Genomic DNA, 25,726 nt, shown 5'->3' with positions numbered 1-25,726 from the left:
ACCCCCCTTTGTGCCTCAATCTGCCCAGGCTTTGAGATCTACAGATAAGAAGTGATATAGTATGGATTATTTTTAGCCTAAACATTTGAAAGTTGGAGATTCCAGAACTTGTAATTTCTTAGATTCAAAGCTTTTTGTCTTGACATCTCTTAAATGCAGACTTTCTAATATGGTTCAGTACTCGAGTCCACTCTGCTTTTCAATGTGAAACATGACAATATCCTCCACAAGCCTACTGAATTAAGCTGAAATATTTGAAGAGTTCTTTATATTAAAATGCAAATATTTATGTATTTTTGAGGGACTCTATGTACGTCCATAGAGAAAGGGGATCACAGCCCTTCAGGAACTAAGAACAGTGGGGCTAGGCAAATTCACTCAAATTTGTAACACCTCCAAAGAACTCCACTACCTGGAGACATATGGGCACCAAGCACCAACAGACAATTTTTTTTGGGGGGGGGTTAAGAAACCTGGTAAAAATTAACTCCAGGCCCTCTTACTGCTATAGCGAGTGCAAAGCATTGCCAGTTCAAGGGGAGCCCCTAACCTTTAGGGAACAGTTGGAAGATCTTTGGCACACTGGGACACCATAAGCTATGTGTTCTGGTTCTGAGTTGAGCTGTGACGAATCTATGACTGCAGAAAAAAACCCTGCATGGAGTTTGAAGGACTAATCACCATTCAAAGCTTTTCTCAAAGTTAGGGGATCCTCTGTAATCAGATTAATCACATGCATGTAGTTGGTTTTTAGTTGTTTTCAACACACTTTTTTCTGTAAAACTTTCACCTTAAAAATACGATTGCTTCAGAAAAACTGTGTGGTAACCTAACTGTGGCAATTACACTGTATGCTATCTCTCATCAGGTCTGCTTAGGAAATCTGTCTTTTGCTGCACAGCATAGTCAGAGGACTGTGGAGCCTGGAAATCCCAAGGTCCAGGGAGAGAGAGTTTCCACTCCAAGGAGATGACAGCTGAGGAGCCTGGAGTGTAGCATGGTTGCGCTTGTGGGACAATAAAAGGTAATATGGGTACCGTTGCCCTGAAACGTGACCTTTAGGTTTGTTGAAATAATAAAAATATGCATATGATATTACACTTCCAATTCTCATAAAATTTAAGACAGCTGAACATTTCCCTTTAACCTAGCTCATTTCTTGAAGATGTATAAAACAACACAATCTGATGTTTTTGCCATGAGCTGCTGAATTAACCTTGCACAAGAATTTGGACTAACAAACGCGGGAAAAGCAGTATTTTCTGCACATAAGCATATTTATCAAAGAAATAGAAAACAAAACAGATTAATTAGTTTTGCTCAATTTCTGAAAAAAATCCCACTTCTAGACTGGGTCTACACTAGCACCCCCCTTTCGAAAGGGGGATGCTAATGAGACACTTTGGGATATGCTAATGAGACACTTTGGAACTGCATATTTATTGCACTGCCTCATTAGCATAATAGTGGCCGCAGCACTGCGAAAGTGCTGCGTTTGATCGTGCGCGGCTCGTCTACAAGGGGTCCTTTTCAAAAGGACCCTACACACCTCAAAATCCCCTTATTCCTATTTGGTTATAGGAATAAGGGGATTTCGAAGTGTGCAGGGTCCTTTTGAAAAGGACCCCGTGTAGACAAGCTGCGCACAATCAAAAGTGGCACTTTTGAAGTGCCTCAGCCGCCATTATGCTAATGAGGTGCTGCATGTTCATTGCAGCACCTCACTAGCATATCCCAAAGTGTCTCATCAACATCCCCCTTTTGAAAGGGGGGTGGTGCTAGTGTAGACCCAGCCCTAGTCTGGAAAGAACAGAAAATCTCCCTCACCAATCATGTCATATATTAGTCTAAAATAATAGGATCAATTAAAAAAGGGGGGGGGGGATGAGAAAGTAAACTGAATGCCAAACTTCATTAATTATAGATATACTGTACTCATTATATGATATTTACTACAAGTTAGAACATTATAGTGTATGGGTGAAAACCTGGGCACGTTGAAGTCAATAACAATTTTAATATTAACTTCAGTGGGACCAAAATTTCATGTTTTATTCACACAAAATATCATTAATAAAACCATGAATTAATACTATTCACATTAGGAGTAAAACAAACTGGGCATCTTTTTTGAGGAAAATGATTTCACTCTCACTTCTACTTTTAGTTTAAGTCCACAATTGAGCCTCATACTAATCTTGGAAGCATACAAGATTATGACTACATTTTAGAGAGAAAATCAAATCTATGTGTGATACCTCCAGACTTGGAGGAATGAGTCTGCATGATATGGAATGAATATTGTGTGGGAAAGTTTCACACACACTTATTTAGAATGATGTATGGAAGAAATTAAGTCGGATGCTTATAAAAATAATTCTCAAGGTCTTCAATTTCCTGATCCATTTGGTGGTAAGAAACAATATATATTTTAGCTATGAGGGTGCTGCCAAAGGACTAAAAACAAGCAAACAAACAAAGAAGTCTTGCACATGCATATGGAGGTTGTCACATTATGTGTAAACATGGTTAGGTAGAATGTGGTCACCTCCCATAAATTATGAAAGCTCATAACACAGCTCATGCACACAATCAATGCAGCACATATAGCAGATTTCACAATGTCATGCACATAACAATGGAGAATCAGATAATCCTACCCCATAGTGTGCAGATGCTCTCCCCCACCCTGTGCGCCACCGCTAGCTCTGGAGCTGTTGCTGTGGAGCTTGGTTACCCATTTTCATGATATGGGCGGGGTCCTTTAGAGACTCTTGCTCCTGTAGCTGTAAGCTTTCTTATTTTTATAATATTTTAATCAGGTCTGTTACCAAATGTAAAGCAGAGTTCATTGGGAAGTTTTTAGACACAGGACTTTTAACAATAGAAAGGCATTTCATATCATATTCCAATCACGGTGTCCTTATAGTAATAATTCTGCCAATATCACAGTTGTAAAGAAAATAAACAAATGAATGTTCTTGGTACTTTCAAGCCCAGGCCACTTCCTGACAGGCTATGGTGCTCCACAGGGAAAGAAGACCAGAAGAGCTGAGGAGATGTTATGAAATTTCAGGCTCTCCAGGGCCCTGAAGTGGGCTGTTCATATTTCAACAGAAAAGTGGACCATCATGGATACTGAAGAAGCAATTCTATTATAATAAAATTTAATACATACAATAGACTACATGATAGAATATTTACAAATAGTTAATTTTCATGTTACGTAAAATAACATTTGTATATAGTACATTTTATTCTGAAGGATCCCAAAGTGCTTTACACTATACAAACATTACTTTGTTGCTAAATTGGAGTGTAACTGCACATTGCTGTATAGGACAGGAAGTGAATATAGTATTATATCCAATTGAAACTTCAGGACAAACTGCATGTAGGGAGAGTGGTTATCAAATTTAGGACTTGGCAAATTTTATATATCTCAGTGCTAATTCATTTGTAAAATAAATTTCTAGTAATATCTCCATTACGATTACTCTGGAAATTAATATATGAATCATTCTTAATCTGAGTTGTCAGATACCAATAACTTCAATGGAAGTTATGTATTCTGCTCTCTTCTTATACTGTATTTAAAAATAACCCAGGTATTATATTTTGTGATCTATAAAAAAAAGCATGGCTTTCAGCAGTCAAAGAAAAAAAAAGTTTGCCAGGGCAAATGAGACTCAAAGAATTTAAACCAAATCACTTTACTGTATTTGTTTATATCATCACTTTATAATTTTTCCAGCCATTGTAAATACACATTATCTATATCATATTCGCTGAGCTAATCTTTTGTTTCTAAACATACAACTGGAGTAACACCATTAAAGTAATGAAATTTAAAAATGACACTTCCAATTTCTTCTACTCTGGATTTATCAACTTACCACTTCTGTGTGTTTATTATATAATATACTTTGAAAGTGATGACTCAGATATATTCAATGTTATTTACCCTCTTTTTACAGGAAATGTGATGTCTGAGGGAGTCTAATTTTATATAGAAGGGAATATTTTCAGAATACTGTTGAGATTTGTACCGCATATATATGAAGTTAAACTTGGTTCAGCTGTTGGATTTCTCCTTATACAAGCAAAGATGTGGCTAGATTGGAATTAGTTTGGTTTCAATTAGATATGTGAAATAATAAGTAACCATTTTTATTTCTGAGACAGATCTTTACATTTATATTAAATGTACATATTTATTGTAACAGAATGAGTTATGTTTATTAAAAAGAATGCATTCAGAGAAATCAAAATCATTGCTATTTACAAAAGTTCAGTCTTTATCAGTTTTGTTCAATCAGTGCAATTTTACAGTATATGTTATTGGATAAGTTAACAAGGCTTCTCGAATTCAGCTCTCAAAATCAGCTTTGCATTGCTAATATTTTCTTTAATTTGAAAGAATGTCACAAGGTTTCATGGCGCCACCCCAGATCTGGTCACTGGCATCAACTTGACCTTGTACTGGTATGCAGGAAACATCTCAATGCCGTCAAAATTGCATGCACGTATCACAGTTCAGATTGTGACACTGATCATTCCTTGATCAACAACAGAGTGAAATCATCCCAAAGAAACTCTATATGATAAAGGAATGCAGTAAGCCAAAGATTAGTACCTTTACTACCAGAGATGTGCTGAAAAGCTCTGTCTTTGCAGATGATCTCACTTGCAAAATGAAACACAAACCTGACCAACAAACCATTGATGAAACATGGGCCATGCTGAGAGATGCAATAAACAAATGAGCCAAATCTGCCTTTGGAACGTGTAAATTCTCTAACAAAGACTGGATCAATGAAAATGCTGACGTTCTTAGGCCTCTTCTTGAAGAAAAACACAAGGCACATCTGAATAACATAAAGAACCCATCTCAAAGCACAAGAGATCATCTTCGACACACAAGATCTGTTCTTCAGAGAGAATCCAGGTGGTCGGCAAACAAGTATTGGGTTGATTGTTATTCTAATATTCAAAAGGCCTTTGATTTGGGTGACCTGAAAACTGTAATGGATTGAAGAACGCACTCAGACCAAACATTAGCAAAGTTACCTCACTGAAGCATTTAAATGGATGATCAGAGACAAAAAGCTGCAGCTCTCCAGATGGATGGAACACTACTTAAGCCTTTATTCCCACGAGCTTACAATGCAACCTGAACTTGACAACCCCTACCCTCTTCAGCATATCCTTCTACTAAATTGCACATTTCAAATCTCACGCAGCAATGTATTTCTCTACCCAAGATTAGATGGCTCTCTCCACAACCTGGCAAGACTCAAGGTCAAAAGGAAGGTCAGAAAAGTCCTTATTAGGGAACTCCTCCTCGCAGGTGATGCGGCTCTCGTCATTCATCATGAAGACACTACAGTTTCTGATGGATTCTCCATCCAGAACCTTCAAGTTGTTTTCCCTTGACATAAGCAAGAAGAAAACTGTTGTATTCACTCCAGGTATACCTCAGCGACCCAATGTCATTCTGGATAACAGCCCATTAGATACGGTTCAACACTTCTGTTACCTTGGAACTACAATCACCACAAACCTACCCATGCACAAAGAACTGATCATCAGAATCGGAAAGGCAGCTACAATTTTTGACAGACTTATGAAATGAGCATGGAACAATCCTAAGCTGAGAGTGAAAACAAATATACTAATCTACCAGGCACGTGTATTGAGTATTCTGCTATGTGGTTCTGAGGCAATGACCACCTACTCAAACCAGGAGAAAAATGTGAACAGCTTCCATCTTTGTTGCCTCCGCAGAATTATGAATATCAACTGGCAAGATAAAGTTTCAAATGTAGATGTCCTGTCAAGATCTGTCATGTCCAGGCTCATAGTGATCCTCAACAGCAGAACATTATGATGGCTTGGTCATGTGAGAAGAATGCGTGACAAAAATCTTCCCAAAGAAATCCTCTTCGGTGAACTGTCATGGGGGTTGAGAACAAGAGGAAGACCAAAGCTAAGATTCAAGGGTGCATGCAAAAACGCCATGAAAAAATTCAACATTGATCCAAAATCCTGGGAATCTACACCATCAGATCAAAATACCTGGTGACGATTGCTACGATATGGCACATCATCCTTCGACAGTATCTGTGCAAGCCACGCAAAAGAACTTCGTCTTAGAAGGAAAAACTCTCAGGCTCAAGAATTCGGAAATAGACTGGCATACGGTTATTGCAATCGACCATGCAAATCCAACATCGGATGGATAAGCCACGAGAGAAGCTGAAGACTCAAACATTGCCCATACATTGTCACTGCTGCTGCTAACCACCGACTCTTGACATGAAAAGGGGCCATAGTAAATTAACAGGTATTATTTAAAGAGTTGCACCTTGAAACTGTAAGTTTGTGTCTTGTCTTTGAAAACTTTTTATATAGAGTGTCTGCCATTACCTAGACAAAATAGGTATTCCACTTGACAGCAGATTTCATGTACATTTAGGGCCTAATCCCGCTCCACTAATGTTAATGGGAGTTTAGGCACTGACTTCAATAAAAGGAGGATTAAGAGCATATTACGTTGTAAGATTATTTTTAAATATGGATCCCACTCCCATGTCTGGATGCAGTTATGAATTTCTGATCTCTGTTAGACTGCTGCGCAGAGTACTTTATGAGTCAAGCAAGTAAATGATATGCCCAGGTACTGTACGCATAAAGGACTTGTAAAGGGCCATAACATAGTAGCTTGGATTCACACAGTACAATACAGATTAAAAATAGACTTCTAATGTTGCTAGGAATTCAGTGTAAAAATGTATTAAAATTACTGCAACTGTTGCTGATTTTAACAACACTCCACTTACCTCATCAGGGTTGGCATTAAAGGTGAGACTGCCCTCATCCAGCTGCATATACAATCGTCTAAAAGAAAATCCTAGAGGTGGATGCTTATTGTATATAGAGCAGTGTCCCCAGGTGGATTTACACAACCTACCAAAATAGGAATAAATCAAGTATGAAAATACTTGGCATACTGAACAATTGGGGGGAAACTATGGAATAGCTGCTCATTAATTGATGACCTGTCATCCTACACACTAAATGAAGCAAGGTCCTGTCCCAAGTTACATGTAATTAGGGTATCATAATCCATATGCACAAGGCAGCTGAATGAAGATTGCACAGATGATGTTAGTTTTGCCATTTCCTAATTTACGAGTGCAAGACTTTGAACCCTAAATAATATTAACTATTTTTCACAGGCATACCTCAAAGGGGAAAAACTACAACGACATAGTGTACACCGCAAAGGTGATTTTTTTCACCTTTCCTTTAGTAATCATATTATAAAAAGGGATACATTTTTAGTTTAAGGGAATATCTGTGCCTACTTTAAGACTTTTATAGAACCAGGACAAGACAACAGCATTTTCTAGTCACTAATGTACTTCATGTGAGGTAATGTAAAGGTGCTTGCAAGTTCTGGTATTTACACATATCCACAGCATCATTGGGTACTACAAGTACATCACTGCACCTTTCACTGTAAAGAGAGAAACTGTCAAAAGTTCAATGATTGTGCCCAGGTGTGATGGTAGTTGCTGGTCTCTTATTTCTTCCTGGTCAGAGGAAGATAAGTTTTCAAACTGTTTTAACAGCTAGCATCAGTCTGCATGTAGTTTCAACTAGATGTTCATTTAATTTCAAACTGGATCTGATGAAAGAATGACTCTTATCTGAACTTTAAAAGCCAGTTCTTATAGAGTTTTCAATTTCAGTTCTCTATTTTTGATAGAGAAAATGGATTCGTGACTATTCTCATAACTGATTACACAAGATTATAATCCACATCACCTTTACTACCACAGGGACTTTACCAATCTGCACCCCACCATCAACTTATGCCTCGACTACTCCACTCTACATTTCCTGGACAGTACAGTACAAATCAAGGATGGCCTGATCAGTTCCACACTCTACTGGAAATCCACTGATCGCTATACTTACCTACACACATCTAGCTTCCATCCTGCACACACAACTAGATCCATTGTTTACAGTCAAGCCCTTAGGTACAATCGCATTTGCTCGGATCCTACTGACAGAGACCAAAAACTACAAGATCTTTACCAAATATTCATAAACCTGAATTACCCACCAGGAGAAATAAAAAAACAAAATCGACAGGGCCAGATGAATACCCAGAGACCAGCTACTCCAAGATAGGCCCAAAAAAGCCAAGAACAGAACACCACTGGTCATCACCTACAGTCCCCAACTCAAACCACTGCAACGAATTATTAAAGACGTACAACCTTCCTTAATCAGGATGCCTACATGACAGGCCTGTTCTCTCCTTCAGACAACCTCCCAACCTTATGAGGATTCTCACCCACAACCACAGTTTATACTGCAGGAACAGCAGTCCTGGAACTTTTCCTTGCAACAAAGCCCGCTGCCAGCTTTGTCCACATATCTATTCTGGAGATACCATCATTGGACCTAACCAGGTTATTCACAGAATCATGGACACATTCTCATGTTCCTCAACTAACATCATATATGCCATCATGTGCCAACATGATGCCCAGATGCTTTGTATATTGGACAGACTTCAAACTCTCTTAGACAAAGAATTAATGAGCACAAAACAGACATAAAAACACTCCTGAACCACAAACTGGTCAGCCAGCATTATAATGGAGTGGGCCATTCTGTTAATGATCTAAAGATCTGCATCTTACTGAAGAGGAATTTTCACACTACTTTGGAAAGAGAGGCTGCTGAACTCTCTTTTATATTCAAATTCAACACATTAACATGTGGTTTGAACTGGGATGGGATTTTTTTAGGTCGTTATAGGGGCTCTTTTGCAGACCTGGCTTAATCTAATCCTTGACTTCCCCCACCCCTTCTGCCCCTCTATTCTCTGATTTGCTCACCTTGATAATTTTTTTCTGATTTGTCAACCTTCATTACTATTTTTGGTTCTCTGTGCCTTAAATATTGAGTCTGTTCTGGTATGGCTATGGTCTGAAGAAGTGGGTCTGTCCCACGAAATCTCATCACTTAATAAATTATTCTTAGTCTTTAGAGTGCTACTGGACTGCTTTTTTGCAATATGACACTTCTGCTTTATTGCATTAGTCTTTTCTCTTTGTTAATGCTTTTCCATTTAGATTGTATATGCTAGACTTAGACCCATTGTAACATTGTGCACAACAAAGGTTCAGTTGTCAGGCACACAGTGGGCAATGAAAAAGACCTACTGAGACACCAGTGTGCCAGAAGGCTGGTCTTTATTTCAATGCTAACGTTGATTATAGATAATTCAAGCTAACTCCGTTCCAAGTTGAGTGAGAATAATAACCATCGCACTTGAGCAGCTCAGACTACCTGAGTTACCTCTACTTGCGCTTTAGTCCACCACATCTGTTCATGGGTCAGCTAGCTTGAAATCAAAGCACCACTAAACAATATTCTGTGTATGCATGGGAGCTGGGTTAGAGGCAACACTTGAATTATATTGCAGTGAGGACAAGCCCTTAGTTTTCTTTCTCAAAGAGAGAGCTCAAACAACAAAATATTTATATTATGCACACCATTTGCACTAAGCATTCGCTGAACCCTGCATACTTTGTAATCTCTTCTAACACTTGATTGTACTTACAAAAAGTATTATACTGAATTTGCACTTGGCTCAGATTCTCTCCCTATCAGGTATGAACTGACTTGGGTAATATTTGTTTGCAAAGACAAACAGAAAATCCTTTAAATGTATAAAACAGTGCATTAGCATGAGTTAAACAGTAATTTATCACATCTGAAACATCGTTTAAAAGGCTAAACAGCATGACAACAACAATCAATCTAGTAATCCTCTTTATCCAATGCAGGTGACCTCCCATTAACTTACCCTTGCCAGAGGAGCTCATCATTAGCAAGATCCTGCCAGACACAAGAAGCCAGGCAGAGGTCAGTTGCATTCAGGTATGACAAAATAGTAAAACTAAGCTCTGGGGGCAGCATTTCCAGGTTAATGAATCCTTCTTGTTCTTTAGATTTTCTTGTTTTCAGCAGATGGTAGATGTCAATTCCTCCTTGTGCTTGTTTACGATGACTTGTATTTGAAATGCTGTTAGTAGCTAATCTTCTACCATGTTCTCCTGTGAGATAGCTTTGCCCATTGTATCCTTGGTGTTGCAGCTGCTGGTTCCTAGCTACTCTCCACAGCCCTTGACCCATCTGCGACCTGCAGGTCATAAAATCCAAATGAAAGGTTATTTAGAAAAATGTCAGTGGGCCTTTTTTATGGCTGTTAGAGAGTTTAGCTTATAAACTTGGAGTTGCACTGGCAATTTAGGAAAAGTTTTAGGAAATATCTGGTAGGTGTTCAAAAGCTGAATAAAAGCAAGAAGGTAGAACTGAAATTTCACATAGGAAGAGTAGAGCAATCTTGTCAATTATTATGCTTACATTTATCCTCTATCCCCACTAAAATGAACAGCTACATAAAACAAAAAAGGCCAATGAAAACTAAGAAAATAAAATTTGCCAAATATTTTTGTTGCTCTATACAGAATTACAAAATGTGGTGCCTGATTCTGTAAATGCTACTGACCACAAGGCCTGCTAACGTAAGTAGCTCCATTCAAGACAACAAGACTTGCGATGGGGAGCACAGTGTATTCTCAGAATTATTTGTAAAGTTGACTCAAATGGCCTGTCTGGCAACTACGCATTGTCATGTGGGTGGGATAGGGTGTCGGCATGTGTATTGGTGTTGAGATGATGGCGAAGACAGAGAAATCATACTAAGATCACTACTACTACTACTACTATTATTCTATTTAGACAAACACTGCATTGTGTACCTTTTGTCTTCACCTTCTGGTTGTGGAGCCTTTTGGATTCATCTTTAGGTCTCATGGTTGTAGAGAAAAAATACTTAATTTTGTACATGTGTAGTAAATAAAATCAGATTACTATATATAGAACCGAGTAAGCAAACCTGGATTTCTTTTATAGAAATGCCAAATGCTGTTAGATTTTCGATAAAATCAACTGCTGACAATGTCACAGCATACATTTGTAATTTGACATGGCTATAAAAAGATCATTTAGAGAAAGTTAGAAACACAAACTAGGGTCTCAGTGTAGCTCAGGTGTGACTGCACCTGGATTAGTGAGTCTGATTATGGACTTTTTATTTAAAATATTTTGAATGGGTATGAATTCTCTCTCACACACACACACACACACACACACACACAAAAGAAGGGCTAGTGTGGAAAAGTGTTGAAGAACTAAGGAATGATTAAAATGAGAAAATGGTAAAGATTACAGATATTTGAAAGATGTATTCATTGTGGATAATGAAGGAATTAGAGCATGATAGTGAAAGGGGGTAGAGCTAGAAGTAATGGGATGAAGCTAAGAACATTTTAGGCTGAATTTTCAGAAACAGCCTGACAAGAAGATCTGTTCTGATAGGTAACAGTTTTCCAATAAAGCGACAGAAGTCTCTTTGCTTAGAAAACTTAATCCGACTAGCCTAAAACACTAGAAAATGTAACTTTGTGTTTTCCTTCCTTCTCCCAGGTAACACTACTTTTTTTTTTTCCTCCTTTTTTTAAAGCTTGCAATATACTCTTAATTGCAAATTTTAAATACTAAGAGATTTGGAAAGGATGGCTTGAGGACTAGTTTTTTTTTTAATGTGGAATTTATGTTCCAGTACTAAAAAGAGTCTTTATCGCAGCACAAGATGTTAGTCAAAAGGCATCCAGACTTTTTCTTTTTACCACAACTAAGGTTGTACTAGGCTGTGCCCTCTCTTTTACCAACATTTCAGATGTGCAGCGGCTATGCACATGACTCTGTTTCATATTGCTAGTTATGCTGTAGAGTGCAGTGAAGGCAACATTCTGAAATCTAATTCAGCATTCTTCTAAACGAGACACTTCAATAAAAATATTTCAGTAATAACTTGTATATAATCAAAGGGATGAGGAAATTGGTTAGCTCACAAAGTACGCCACACCCGAACTCCCCTCCCAAGTTGGGTGCATTCTTTGAATTCTTGTGTATTTTAGTTTTATATGCAAAACAATCTTACATTTATACCCCATGCAATGATGGTAGCTCACTCCAGAGCTCTGCAGTTTCCTGTTGTTGGCTCATAAAAAATAGATAAGACACATCTGAACTGATTTGTGTATCTGGACACTTTATCAGTCAGGAGCTCATACACATGCTGTTATTATTCATATTCAGGTGGCACTGGAAATCAGAATCAAGTATCTATCAAGAGAAACATATGATGAAATGGCTCCAAAAGACCATAAAATTGTAACCAGTAGTGAAATAAGAGAAGATGGAGAGAGAATGAGGTCTAATGGTCATACAACTAAAAACACTTGTTTTAGAAATTTGGAAAAGAAACGAGATTTTTCCCTGTTTCTACTTTTAAACTCTTGAGGAGTTTGTATTTCTACTGACATCTTTTCTTCTGTTTAAACCTCATTTTTTTTTTTACATAAACACCTGTCACTTATACATTCACATCTTAGTGGGAAGAGGATGCTTTTAGAAAACTTGAAACACTGAGTGGGGGGGAAAAATGAGGAAGGAGAAATGGATGGGAAAGGGAAAAACACGCATGGAGAAGATGGAGAGTGGGTGGAAGAGGTCACAAGTTGTGGTGAGGCAAACATTGTCCATTGAAAAGTCCATTAACTGCAACTTAAGGAATCTAAGTTCCAAGTAACAAATCCAAGAAATCTACTTTGTATGTCAGATATGTATGATGGCGCCTTTCACCCTATATCTTGTTCTTGCTGAGGCTGGTGTTGAAGGAAATACAAGCTGTGGGTTTATGGGGATAGAGGTAGAGGACATTGGCTGAAATTGGTATCATTTGGACTGAATTTTGAAGGACAGACCAAATTGCCTCAAGTTTGTCAGCAACCAGCAAGATTAGCTGGCAAATTTACAATTCCAAAATTCTATTTGGGTTGGAAGATCCTGTCACAATGTCAGCACACTGCATGAAAATGTGATAACCTGTTATGATAACACCAAACCTGCCACAACACAAACGTGACATCACTCACTCTGTAAGAAGGCATTTGTTATTAGCAACAAAGCTTAAAATGAAGGGAGAGTGTGAGGAGGAAAAACTGGTTGCACTACCTGTTGCTAAAGGAGTTTGACACTTTCGACTATAAGATCATGATCTTCAGTTGGGCTGCAAAGCAGGTATCCATCTCAGACAAAAATTTTTGTGGGGATATCTTCTGCCAAATGGCTCAACCTTTTCTGATTTCTGATCAAGGTTAGGAAAAAAAGCGACTTCTATGTAAAAAATTCTAGCATCTGTTTCTTTGCTTTAGCACCCTATAACTTGGGATCAGGGTCTTTGGAAATGGGCAGCAATGCGTATTTTAAGATATGAATAAAAATCACCCAAATCTGGCCAAATTATAAGCGTCTGAAAAATCAGCTTGTATACGTGGAGAAACGACCTTCGTAATAGCTAAAAATCTCAAAAGAATCTTCACTGAACCTCTCAGAAGATTTCATTTTCCTTTCACAACTGACCAGATGCTGTGTGTACCATCCCTACAGAGTGACAGAGCATGTTTCAGCACAGGGCAACGGAGGGGATTAGAAGGCTTCTCCCTATAATAGTTCCTTTTGGCTTAGGATATGCATCAGAACCGACAACAGGAAGCCAGTCTCTCCAGAACTCTCAAAAATGCCCCTCCTGGCACTTGGGCAGCATGGAGGAGGAAGACACGTTTCTAATGCACATGGGGCAGAAGCCAACACTGAGGGTGGGGAAAAGGATAGACTGGGACAAGAAATCTAGTGAGACTGTAAGAGGAGTGAAAGACTGAGAGAAGCTGGGCAGAGACTGGGACTGGGTGGTGCAGAGGGTTGGAAGCCAGTGAGGCAGGGGCTGCAACAAACCAGACTGGACAAGATCTGGGGGAGTGGAGACAGACTGGGTCAAGGAAACACTGTGGAGAGACTGGGTCAAGGGAAGAGTGGCTGAGAAAAGAATGGGGCAAGGCAAAAGGGAAAGAGAGAGAGAGAGAGAATATACGGGGGAGGACTGAGATGGGATGTAGAGCTTAGTAAATAAGACTGGGATTGAACATGATTGGACAGGCTGGGGGAAGAAGACTGGGTGCAGTGTGGGTCAGACACTTGGAGTAGAGGAAGGTATGAAGATTAGGTTTTGAAGAGCAAGACTGAGGTGAGGTGAGTAGGAATGACTTTGCAAGGTGACGGGGACACAGAGCCAAGAGTGGGGAAGAGAGGTGGAAAGGATTGGACAAAATGGGGCAATCGCGGGAGGAAGTGGACCTACTAGAACACCAACTCTTCTGGAGCAGCAGTTTCCAATCTTGTCAGTAACATGTCACACTGAAATGAGAAACAATTCCGTAGCAAATGCACTTTTTTCCAGTTTGATTGCTTATAAATGTCAAATTTACTTATATTTACTATGGCTACAATCTTACTAGAGAGCTTTGCAACATAGCAGTGCATATAACAATCTAACCAAAAATCAAACGCATTAATGTTTCAAATTCACCACAGCATACACTGTTTTAAACAGCAAGCACAGATATTTTCAAAATGCATTCAGTGCTATGCTAGGGATGTTCAGTAAATGAGTAACCACTGAAAGCAAGTTCCTTTCCCTGCAAGCCCATTGGAACCAGGATGTGGCATTTAAACTGCATCCCAGCTCCAAAAAGCTCCCTATATACTATATATACACTACACAATATAGTACATTAATACGTGAATTGGTAGATATTGGTACAGATACATGACCTCTACAGGGTGTCCACTTTTTTGAAAATTCAAATATGGCAACCCGATCAATCCCAAATCAGGTTTTCCAACATCAGTGGCTACTTCTGACTATAATCTCTTTGTTCCTCAGTTTTCCATTTATAAAATGAGAATAATGTCATCTCTTCACATCACAGGGTGCTGTGTACATAAATTCTGTGTGAACCACTTACACATCATAGTGATTAGTGTCACAGAAAAGTTAATGGCAGGAGGAATCAATAATTCTGTCTTCAGAGCTATTCAACAAGGCAAGGGATTGCATACTGAGCAATGCAGATAAAACAAAGTGAACTACTACTATATATTTAAAAAGAAACAATCCATGTACAGCATGGGTTCTCAAACTGGAAAAAGAGGGATAGGACCCATTGTCGGTTTGTGAGGTTATTACATGGGAAGCCCATGAGCAGTCAACCTCCACCCCAAAACTCTTGTTACTTCCTTATAATGGTGTTAAATTTAAAAAATGAACACTTTATGAGAGAGATTACACTCAGAGGCTTGCTATGTGAAAGGGGTCACCAATTTAAAAGTTTGAGAATGGCTGCGTCTACACGTGCACGCTACTTCGAAGTAGCGGCAGTAACTTCGAAATAGCGCCCGTCACGTCTACACGTGTTGGGCGCTATTTCGAAGTTGAAATCGACGTTAGGCGGCGAGACGTCGAAGTCGCTAACCCCATGAGCGGATGGGAATAGCGCTCTACTTCGACGTTCAACATCGAAGTAGGGACGTGTAGACGATCCGCGTCCCGCAACATCGAAATAGCGGGGTCCTCCATGGCGGCCATCAGCTGGGGGGTTGAGAGATACTCTCTCTCCAGCCCTTGCGGGGCTCTGTGGTCACCGTGGGCAGCAGCCCTTAGCCCAGGGCTTCTGGCTGCTTCTGCGGCAGCTGGGGGTCCGTGCTGCATATACAGGGTCTGCAACTAGTTGTTGGCTCTGTGTATCTTGCACTGTTTAATGAAAGTGTGTCTGGGAGGGGCCCTTTAAGGGAGCGACTTGCTGTTGAGTCCGCCCCGTGACCCTGTCTGCAGCTGTGCCTGGCTCCCTTATTTCGATGTGTGCTACTTTGGCGTGTAGACGTTCCCTCGCTGTGCCTATTTCGATGTTGGGCTGAGCAACGTCGAAGTTGAACATCGACGTTGCCAGCCCTGGAGGACGTGTAGACGTTATTCATCGAAATAGCCTATTTCGATGTCGCAACATCGAAATAAGCTATTTCGAAGTTGGGTGCACGTGTAGACGTAGCCAATGACTGATATACAAAGGTGTCCATTAAGTCAGGGGTGGATGAACTTTTTACATTAGGACCCACTTCAAATGCCTGCAATTAGCCCCACTGCACATGTCTAATGTAATCCAAGCCAAAGGAAATTTCAGTTACATTCATGGGAAAAAACAAAACAAAACAGAACAAAAACCTTCTAGCACCTGTAAGAAAATCAGTATGTAGAATGTAAAAACTTTAATAGGCATATAAATGTGAATACACATACATAAAAACAATAAAATTTGAACATTTTTAATGAGATGGATGAGCCTGAGACCCAGCAGCTGATCATGGTTTGTCCACCTAAGGAAATTCCATGCTCCCCGCCGCCCACTCGCAGGGTCTCTGTTCCACACTTTGAGCACTCCTGCATTCATTAATCTGATTTTTCTTTACTATTTTTATGAGCTACCTTATCCACAGATCAATAGGACCAACCTAGGAGCCTTACACTGATGATACGAACATTCAGCACCAATTTGTTTTAGAATTGACAGGGTAATTGATGTTTACAAGAGGGACTCCACCAGGTTTGGGGCCACATAACTGACTGAGAGGCAAAACACACAAATAGCAGGTAGAGAAAAGTCTTGTGAATTTGAAAACACATTTTCCTTTTTCTTACAAAGATTTTAAATGTAAATAAAAATTGGAATAAGATTTGCTTTTTCTGATGTATTTAAAAACATTCCTTCCCATCCCTCCACTAGTTTTCTGTTTCTTAAAAGCTTTAATTATGAAAGATAGCCATAGGTAGTTGCTGCTTGCAAATTAGAAAGTGAAGGTTTACAATCAAATGAATTCCAAAAGTAAAATTTTAAAAGCTAAATTTTAAAGTTTCCTGTGTCTGAAAAATTGTAAACAGGTCAATACTTCCACATAAAAGCTTCTAGTTATTTGTGGAAACAGAAATAGATTAAAGAACAGCAAGTTGTATACTTCTCAGTTTAATAATCTCTCTCAAATTTACATGGCTCTGATCAGCACATGGCCTTCTAATCCTATTAGCTTAATATTAAGCTTCTATTTTAAAACTGCTTAATTAAAGCACATATAAAAGTGATATGACACAGAATCAATGGCATGTATATGAGAAAACAAGCAATTTGCTTCTACTTTTCTTAAGAAGAATATCTAAGCTTAAAAAAATTCTCAGGGTTGTTAGCAGCTTTAACTTAATTCAGCAATAAGTAATGATCATATTAGCAATGTATACTTTTGAATTTTTACATTACATATGTACCAAATATTATTGGAACCACAAAAACTGCCCTACTTACTGCATGTCAATATTTTAAAGTGACAAGGAAATAAGAGGGTTGGTGGAAATGGGCTTACCTAGGAGTTTCTGGAAAATATACTTCATTTAGAAAAAAGCAAGTTTCTAGCCTGTAAGAACCTTCTGAATGTGGTAACAGAATATACGTGTATAAATAGATCTTCCTCACTCTGGCAGCAGATTGAAACAAGAGGTAACTGCTTAAGGCAGTTATTTATACCTTCAAATCAGTGGCACTGCTATGGGCACCTGCATGGCCCCACAGTATGCCAACATTTTTATGGCTTACCTGGAACAGCACTTCCTCAGCTCTCATCCCCTAATGTCCCTCCTCTGTTTGCACTACATTGATGACATCTTCATCATCTGGACCCAGGGAAAGAGGCTCTTGAAGAGTTCCACTGTAACTTCAACAGTTTCCACCCCACCATCAACCTCAGCCTGGACCAGTCCACACAAGAATTCTACTTGCTGGACACTACTGTGCATATGAGTGATGGTCACATAAATACCATCCTATGCTGGAAACCCACGGACCGCTATGCTTACCTCCACGCCTCCAACTTCCATCCAGAGCACTCTGGATGGTCCATTGCATACTGCTAGGCACTAAGGTACAACTGCATTTTCTCCAATCCCTCAGATGGAGACCAACATCTACAAGACCTTTGCCAAGCTTTCCTGAAACTACATTCCCCACCTAAGCAAGGGAAGAAACAGATTGATAGAGCCAGGCCTGTACCCAGAAGCCACCTGCTACGAGACAGGCCCAACAAGGAAAACACCACTGGTCATCACATACAGCCCCCAGCTAATGCCTCTCCAGTGCATCATCAGTGATCTACAAGCCATCCTGGACAACGATCCTTCACTCTCGCAGGCCTGTCCTTGGCTACAGACAGCCTGCCAACATTAAACAAATTCTCACCAGCAACTATAGATTACATCACAGTAACTCTAAACCTGGAACCAATCCCTGCGACAAACCTCAGTGCCAACTCTGCTCACATAGCTACACCACTGATATCATCACAGGACTTAACCACTTCAACCACACCATCACGGGCTCTTTCACCTGCACATCGACTAACATAACATTTGCCATCATGTGCTAGCAATGCCCCACTGCAACTTATATTGGCCAGTCTGGACAGTCTCTACATAAAAGAATAAATGGACATAAATCAGACATCAGGAATGGTAACATACAAAAACCTGTAGGAGAACACTTCAGTCTCCCTGACACTCAGTAACAGATTTAAAAGTAGCAGTCCTACAACAAAAAAAACTTCAAAAATAAACTCCCAAGAGAAACTTCAGAGCTGCAATTCATTTACAAATTTGATACCATCAGCCAAGGATTGAACAGAAACTGGGAGTGCTTGGCCCATTACAAAAACAGTTTCTCCGCTCTTGATGTTCACAACTCCACATTAACTGCTGATAATGGGACACATCCTCCGTGACTGATCAGACCTTGTCAACTCTGGCCCTCCCCTTGACAGAGAATCCCTCCTTAAACCCTCCTTTGAACATCCCCCCCACTCATGCATCTGATGAAGTGGGTCTTTGCCCATGAAAGCCTATGGTCCAAAATACCTGTTAGTCTATAAGGTGCCACAGGACTTCTTGTTGCTTAAGGCCTAAATCCTGGTTCAACATATGACTTAGTCAATTGGGTTATGGAATTCCTCTGGGACAGAAGCCATCCTGTCGGGGGGAGTTGCTCTGTAGCTACTTATCTCTTCCACATAGTGAAGAAGAATTGGCACTTCTGTACAGCAGCAGATTCACCAAATTTGCTGCTTTCTGGTCTGTGATTTAATCAATACTTAAGTCACAGAGGCTCTGGAGCCGAGCTCAGTGTCACCTTGTAGACCATAAAAACCCTGCCTTCTCTTCTGCTGATGCAATCTAATGGAACTCCATTTGGTTTGTGGTTACAAATGGGAAGGAAAGTTCGACCCTAAGAGTTAACTGTTTGTTTCCATTAACCTCTATGTGGCATTGCTGCAGCTGTTTGTATTATAGTTGTGCCTAGAGACGTGAACAAAGATTAGGGGTCCCATTGTGCTAAGCGGTACATGTACAGATCTTAGAAAACTGGAGTTTCTGGATCTATGGGAGACTTCAGCCATCCTCATCCCTATGTGTGATTTGACCACTGGCAGCAATTAAATTTGCAAAAATTGTACATTAAGAGCCTGAGTTAGTGGGGGTTGCACTCCTTGTAACCCCCTGTGCAACTCACATTTCGCCTAAGTGGGGGGAATGGGACCCCTCCCCACTCCTTCTTGCCCCTGAAAGCTGGGAACCAGGGGCAGCAGCTGCTTGCAAAGCTGGGAAACAGACCAGGCTCTGTTGCACCTGGCTCCCGGCTCCCAGGGGGCAGAGGTGTTTCCCCACACCTCCCACCCACAGACTGGAGCAGTGATTTCAACATTCGCATTTACACAATTTTGACATACGTGTTCATCTGGAGTTTACTGCAGATACAAACGTTAGCACCTCTCTATGTTCAGAACTTGTGGTATTTTTGTGAGTGAACAGATACTAGATGTTTAACATCTTGGCTCAAAAGGCCAAGAAGCCGGGGCGGTGGGAGGAGGAATAGACTAAAACAGTAATGCTAAACTTAAGTCTTAAGCCCATCAAAGTCTAATAGTCTCTTGTAGAGTGTAATATATCCCTACCAGTGTATATATCCCATGACCCTGTCCTCTGAGAATATCTTCTGAACTGTAGCTCTTTGAAGCAGAGATGATCTTTGTTTTTGCACATTGTACAGTGCTGAGGATATTGCTGGAACTAAACAAGTGATAAAAGAATTAGATAGCAAAAGATCAACAACAATACTGAGATGTAGCACTTTATAAGACAAACAAAATTTATTAAGTGATGAGTTTTCCTGGGACAGACCCAGTCCTACAGATCTGGAGAATTCTGATAAATGAAAGCTGAGCCAAAGGGAATTTAACAGAAAGAAACAAAAATTGGGAAGAAAAAAAAAAACCTGACAAATCAGCTGGATTTAAAAAAAAAAAAGCCAACAAATCAACTAGATGGGGAAAAAAAACCTGACAAATCTTATCTAGTTGATTTGTTGGCTTTTTTTTTTAATCCAGCTGATTAGTCACATTTTTTTTCTTCCCAATTTTTGTCTCTTTCTGTTAAACTCCCTTTGGCTCAGTTTTCATTTATCAGAATTCTCCAGATCTGAAGAACTGGGTCTGTCCCAGGAAAGCTCATCACCTAAAATTATTCTGTTAGTCCTTCAAGTGCTACAGGTCTGCTTTTTTGTTTTTGTGAAGCCTCCTCTCTGTGACCTGAGATGTTTAAAAAAAAAAAAAAAAAGGGTGGGAGAGAATATAGAAGAATTCTCCAGGCTCTGAAAGGTGTGGAGAGAGTGCTACTAATGAAGATTGTGAACTCAAATCTGTCACTTTTTCCATTATTACGAAACATTGACAGACAATTATGTTTCAAGTTGGAGTATTTCAGAGAAGTTTACAAGTGAGAACAGCAGCTTTATCAGAAATAGGGCATGGAATGATCATGCCTGCTGAATTATCAAGTGGACTTTGCACCACCAGGCACACACGCAAGGGTTTTTTTTTTTTTTTAAATACTAGCTTCTAATCCTTTGGAAAACAGATTATCTGTCTATATGTAGTCCTTGTGCTCATAATGCTTGCAAATGATTAAAGCCTTCCTCTCAGCTGTAAATAAAAATGGAACAAGCAGCTTACACAGAGCTTTCATTTTTTTTCCTTCACAAAAATCAATCTTACGGTCAACAATGATTTATAATAAAGGAATATGAACATTTTCTTACTGTTCCCATTAATCTCTTTACCTCATAATTCAACCCATAATCAATTTTCAATTTCACATTGAGTAAGTATGACTGATATTCAGAGATACACACAAGTAGTATAACAGAACACTGAAAACAAGCAGATTCTGTGTCAAATACTCCTACGTTTAGGTTTTTTTGTTAAGCACCAAATGAGCCAATTTGATAGATGTGATTGAGATGAGATATATTTTAAATAGTTGAGTACCGGTCATGGTAAACTATGAGATGTAATATATTTGTAACTGTCTAACAGCTTATCTGCCATTTGTTCTTCATCAACCAACTGCTTTCAGTTTTGCAGTAATCAAAATGAACAGTTTAGGAACTCACTATTACAACATGATCGGTAAATTCATTTACTGGCATACAAAATCTAAGGGAAGAAATAACAAATAAGATTAAAAATGTTTAAATAGTTTAATTTTCTACTGAAAAGTCTCCAACTTCAATGTTGATACTGAAAGAAATCACTTAGGCATGTATTTCCAAGATCTTAAAATTGTACAGTTATCCCTGACTCCTGAAGATACTTTGATGAACTGGCCTACTCCTGTTGAATAGGGAAATAAGTATAGTTTAATTATACATTTGCTATCCTAACACATTCATGACTCAATCCACAAAAGAACTTGTGTGCTACCCTCTATAAGTAACACTGTATTACAATGCTGGTGTGTGCTGTCAAATCATGCTCTCATTTATGGCACTGCTTTGTTGTCTGAACTGTGTGAAACTGCAGTGACATATGCTTCAATTCTCAGAGCGGTAGCCATAGGCTCACCGATGGAAAGTGGGGTGGGGAAGAGGGAGGCAAGGATAACAATTGCACAAGGGCCTGGCATTTCAGAGGGGCCAAGAGATCGCAGCAGTGTTGGAAGTCCCCAGGTCCACTGGAAACTTAATGACCTGGATGAGGGGATGGATTGCACCCTCAGCAAACCTGCAGATGACACTAAGCTAGGGGGTCAGGTAGACACATTGGAGGGTAGGGATAGTGTTCAGAGTTACCTAGACAAAGTGGAGGATTGGGCCAAAAGAAATCTGATGAGGTTAAACAAAGAGAAGTGCAGAGTCCCGCACTTTGGACAGAAGAATCCTCATCCTTGTTACAGGCTGGGGACCGATGGGCTAAGTAGCAGTACAGCAGAAAAGGACATGGGAATTACGGTGGATGAGAGGCTAGATATGCATCAACAGCATGTCCTTATAGCCAAGAAGGCTAATGGCATAGTGGGGTGCATTAGGAAAAGCATTTCCAGCAGATCTAGAGAAATTTATTTTTTACACCTCTGGAGTACTGCATCCACTTCTGGGCCCCCCGGTATAGAAAGGATGTGGATGCATTTGAGCAGGTTCAGTGGAGTCAAAGAAAATTATTAAGGGGCTGGAGCACATGACCTATGAGGAGAGGCTGAGGCCTTTGGCCTTATTTAGTTTGCAGAAGAGAAGACTGTGGCAATTTGACAGCAACCTTCAACTTCCTGAAAAGGGACTCTAAAGAGGATGGAGAGAGATTGTTCACAGTAGTGACAAAGGGCAGAACAGGGAGCAATGGTCTGAAGTTACAGAGGGAGAGGTGCAGGTTAGACATTAGGAAAAACTATTTCACGAGGAAGGTGGCAAAGCACTGCAATGCATTACCAAAAAAGGCGGTGTAATCTCTATCCCTAGAGGTTTTAAGTCCTGACTTGACATGGTCGAGGCTGGGATGATTTAGTTAGGGTTGGTCCTGGTTTGGGCAGGGGCTGGATTAGATGCCCTACTGAGGTCCCTTCCAGACCTAGAAGTCTATGATATGTTATTGAAGTGCCACTCTGCGTGGCTCTGGGGGGAGGGAGGGCCCAGTGCCATGCTCTGGGTGACAATTAGGAGTCCAATGGTGCTTTTAACAGATTTTAACAGATTTATTTGGGCACCAACTTTTGTGGGTAAAACTCACTTTGGTAAATGCATTTGTCAAAGTGAGTTTTACCCCTGAAAGCTTGTGCCCAAATAAATCTGTTAGTAGCTAAGATGCCCCTGGACTCCGTTGTGTTTTTGCATATAGTTCAGTGTTACTGTCCTCTGCCCTGTCATCCATGATTGCTTTAGTTTAAGACAAAGGCCAGTTCTTAAAGACAAACTTATAAATTCTATCCTGGATGAGCATAAAGAGGTGTTACAAGACCATCCCACACTTTCCCTTCCAGCTAAAGCTGCCTCACTATTATTCCCCAACGTGGATGGTTGGAAGCTCGTAATGCATTTAGTAGTTTTTTTCAAGCTACTACTTTAGTTAATTGAAAAGATGATTCAGTTTCCTCATGCCCGTGATTACCAGAGCCCTCCCTACGTCCTCGGGAAAGGGCAAGTGCTAGTCACCAGCCCCATTCCTTCCCCTAATTCTAGGTTGCATGAGCAGCCTGCTGTATCCACACCTTCCCCGCCCATCCCTTACCCTAATAACACTCCCGCCCACGGACAACAAAGGGCTACCCGCCTGCAGCGCCCTAAGGAAGAAATGGAAACGGGGAGGGAGGGGCTAATCGCCCCGAGAAAGGCACTGAAAAGATCGCTTGTGTTAGGCTGGGGGCCGTGGAGCGCGCACGGGACGCGCGGAGCGGCAGGAGCCGGCCGGATCGAAGCTCAGCGGCCCCAGAAGAGCTTGAGGGGTACCGCGGCTCAGCGCGCCAGCCTCTTTCTCGCTCTCAGACCCAATCGGGCAGGGTAAATCCTACCCCCGCGCCAGATTGGCCCATTCAGGCAGGCACTACCCTAGTACCGGTCTCTGATTGGCCGCGGCGTCCATCATTCCAGACGACCCCGCGGATCCAGCTCGAGGGGCTCTCGTACCTCTCCCAAGCTGCGATCCCAACCGCCGCCGCGACGAGCTGAGTCGGTGCGTGAACCTCGCCGGCTGGGAAAGGACGCGGGAAACCCCGGGCACGGCGGGAGGAGGAAGGAGCAGAGCCTCCTGCGCTGCTATCACTGCCGCCACTTCTCCCTCCTGAGTTTTGACGTTTGCTGTTGTTTCTGGAAGTGACGTCACCTCCGTGAGACTTCCCGGAAGCGGAAGCTGCTGTCTGATTTGTGTTGGCACATTCTCCGTAGCCGAGCCTGGCCAGTCACCAGAGCTTAAAATAATTTACTCGGCCCAACGCCGGCGACAGCTGCTGGGCAACATAGTCTCGCCGTTGAATAGCTCCGGGGCGCTCTCTGGCAAGTTGGCGGCTGGGAGCGGGCAACGAATCTGCCAATGCGAAGCGGGGAGACGCTCTAGGGGGCGGTTCCCGCGGCTGTGCTTCAGTTGCCGGTAAAATACGAACCTCCGCCAGGAGCTCCAGGTGGGTGTGGGGAGTTCCCGGGAGACCCAGGAAAGCAGTGGGGTGAGTGGGAGGAGGGCGCTTTTCCTGTGTGCCTGGTGCTGCCCGCCCCGCTGGGCTGTTCCACTTTTTGCCCCCCCAGCCGGGGCGTCGTGGTTATCTGTGCCGCTTCCCTGGGGAAGGGACCGGCCTTGCGGTGCTCTGCTGGGGCCGCTGAGTCTCTTTGCCCCGCCCCGCTCCGCGGCGTGGTGGGCTGGGCGCGGCGCTCTGTGCAGAGCGCCCAGCTTGTTCCCGTGAGACGTGGTCCTAGCTGGGGGAGAAGCTTCCTGAGGACTCGCAGTGTGGAATGAAAGACAACGTATGCCCTGCCGGTCTTTCCTGAGTTTTCTGTTGGGGGGAGACGCTCTTGGGCTGCTTGCGTATTAGGAGGTCACTGATCGCAACTGCTTCCACACTTTGATTTTGCCAGACAGGGAAATAGGAAAGAGTTATAATTAGGACCCTGTGAAATTCATGGTGTAGTTAGTCTATTTTATGATCATAGGTTTTTAGGAAGTGTACATCTTATGATTACAGATGTTTAAATCTGAAATGGCACAGTGTTATAGTTTTATGGGGCCTGAGCCATAAAACAGGGTGACACAAGATTATTGTAGGAGCTGTTGCAGTACTACTACTTTTCTGTGTTGCTTCTAGAAGCACTGCCTCAAAGTGAGGCATCTGCAAAGTGCCGGCTGCTGTCCTCGAAGCCCAGCCCTAAAGGCAGAGCCACTGCCAGCCACAGCACAGAAGTAAAGGTGGCATGGTGCGTTATTGCTACCTTTTACTTCTGCATTGGTGCCTGCAGAGCAAGGCTTTCAGTCAGTAGCTACTCCATTCACTAAGTTGTACGGGCATTGCTGTAGCATGATATATAAGCGAAGCGAATGCGATGCGAAGCGGACAGGGAGCTGCAGACAGGGGAGTTTAAGAGGGAGGAGGGCAAGTGAGCCTGCCGCTGAAGAAGCTACTAGGTGAGAGTTCTGATCTCTGGGTGAGTGAGCGTGTGCTTTAACTGCTGGCATTTGAACTGCCGTTTTGATTCCAGGTGGGGGGACTGCCTGCCTGACCTTTTGCTCCCTTGATCAGCCTTCCCCTATGTGACTCATAGGGGGAGGGCCT

At 41.3% G+C, this 25,726-nt stretch overlaps 2 protein-coding genes across 16 annotated transcripts in view; one reads left to right on the top strand and one right to left on the bottom strand.

Moving 5' to 3' along the window:
• FBXO8 (F-box protein 8) overlaps positions 1-24,252 on the bottom strand; it is a 36,893-nt gene extending 12,641 nt beyond the window's left edge. Inside the window, exons 1-4 of one of the 2 annotated variants that reach the window (XM_074993011.1) lie at positions 24,096-24,251; positions 14,357-14,412; positions 9,896-10,231; positions 6,843-6,969 (exon numbers count right to left, since the gene is read on the bottom strand). In XM_074993011.1, the coding sequence (XP_074849112.1) occupies positions 6,843-6,969; positions 9,896-10,224 (456 nt within the window). In that variant the 5' untranslated portion in view covers positions 10,225-10,231; positions 14,357-14,412; positions 24,096-24,251. Of the gene's footprint in view, positions 1-6,842; positions 6,970-9,895; positions 10,232-14,356; positions 14,413-24,095 lie in introns of both variants that reach the window. The other variant, XM_074993010.1, reaches the window with a different exon arrangement.
• CEP44 (centrosomal protein 44) overlaps positions 1-25,726 on the top strand; it is a 117,409-nt gene that overhangs the window by 34,117 nt on the left and 57,566 nt on the right. For 10 of the 14 annotated variants that reach the window (XR_012645393.1, XM_074992997.1, XM_074993001.1 and 7 more), the window contains 2 exons: positions 869-1,024; positions 9,876-9,969. The gene's annotated coding sequence lies outside the window, so the exon portion shown is untranslated. Of the gene's footprint in view, positions 1-868; positions 1,025-9,875; positions 9,970-24,429; positions 24,587-25,726 lie in introns of those variants that run through there. The other 4 variants (XM_074993003.1, XM_074993002.1, XM_074993007.1 and 1 more) reach the window with 3 other exon arrangements.

Source organism: Carettochelys insculpta, chromosome 4, assembly GCF_033958435.1.
Source record: "Carettochelys insculpta isolate YL-2023 chromosome 4, ASM3395843v1, whole genome shotgun sequence".
Classification (NCBI taxonomy): Eukaryota; Metazoa; Chordata; order Testudines; family Carettochelyidae; genus Carettochelys; species Carettochelys insculpta.
Note: the sequence above shows the minus strand (reverse complement) of the source record. Positions and strands in the feature narration are given on the sequence as shown.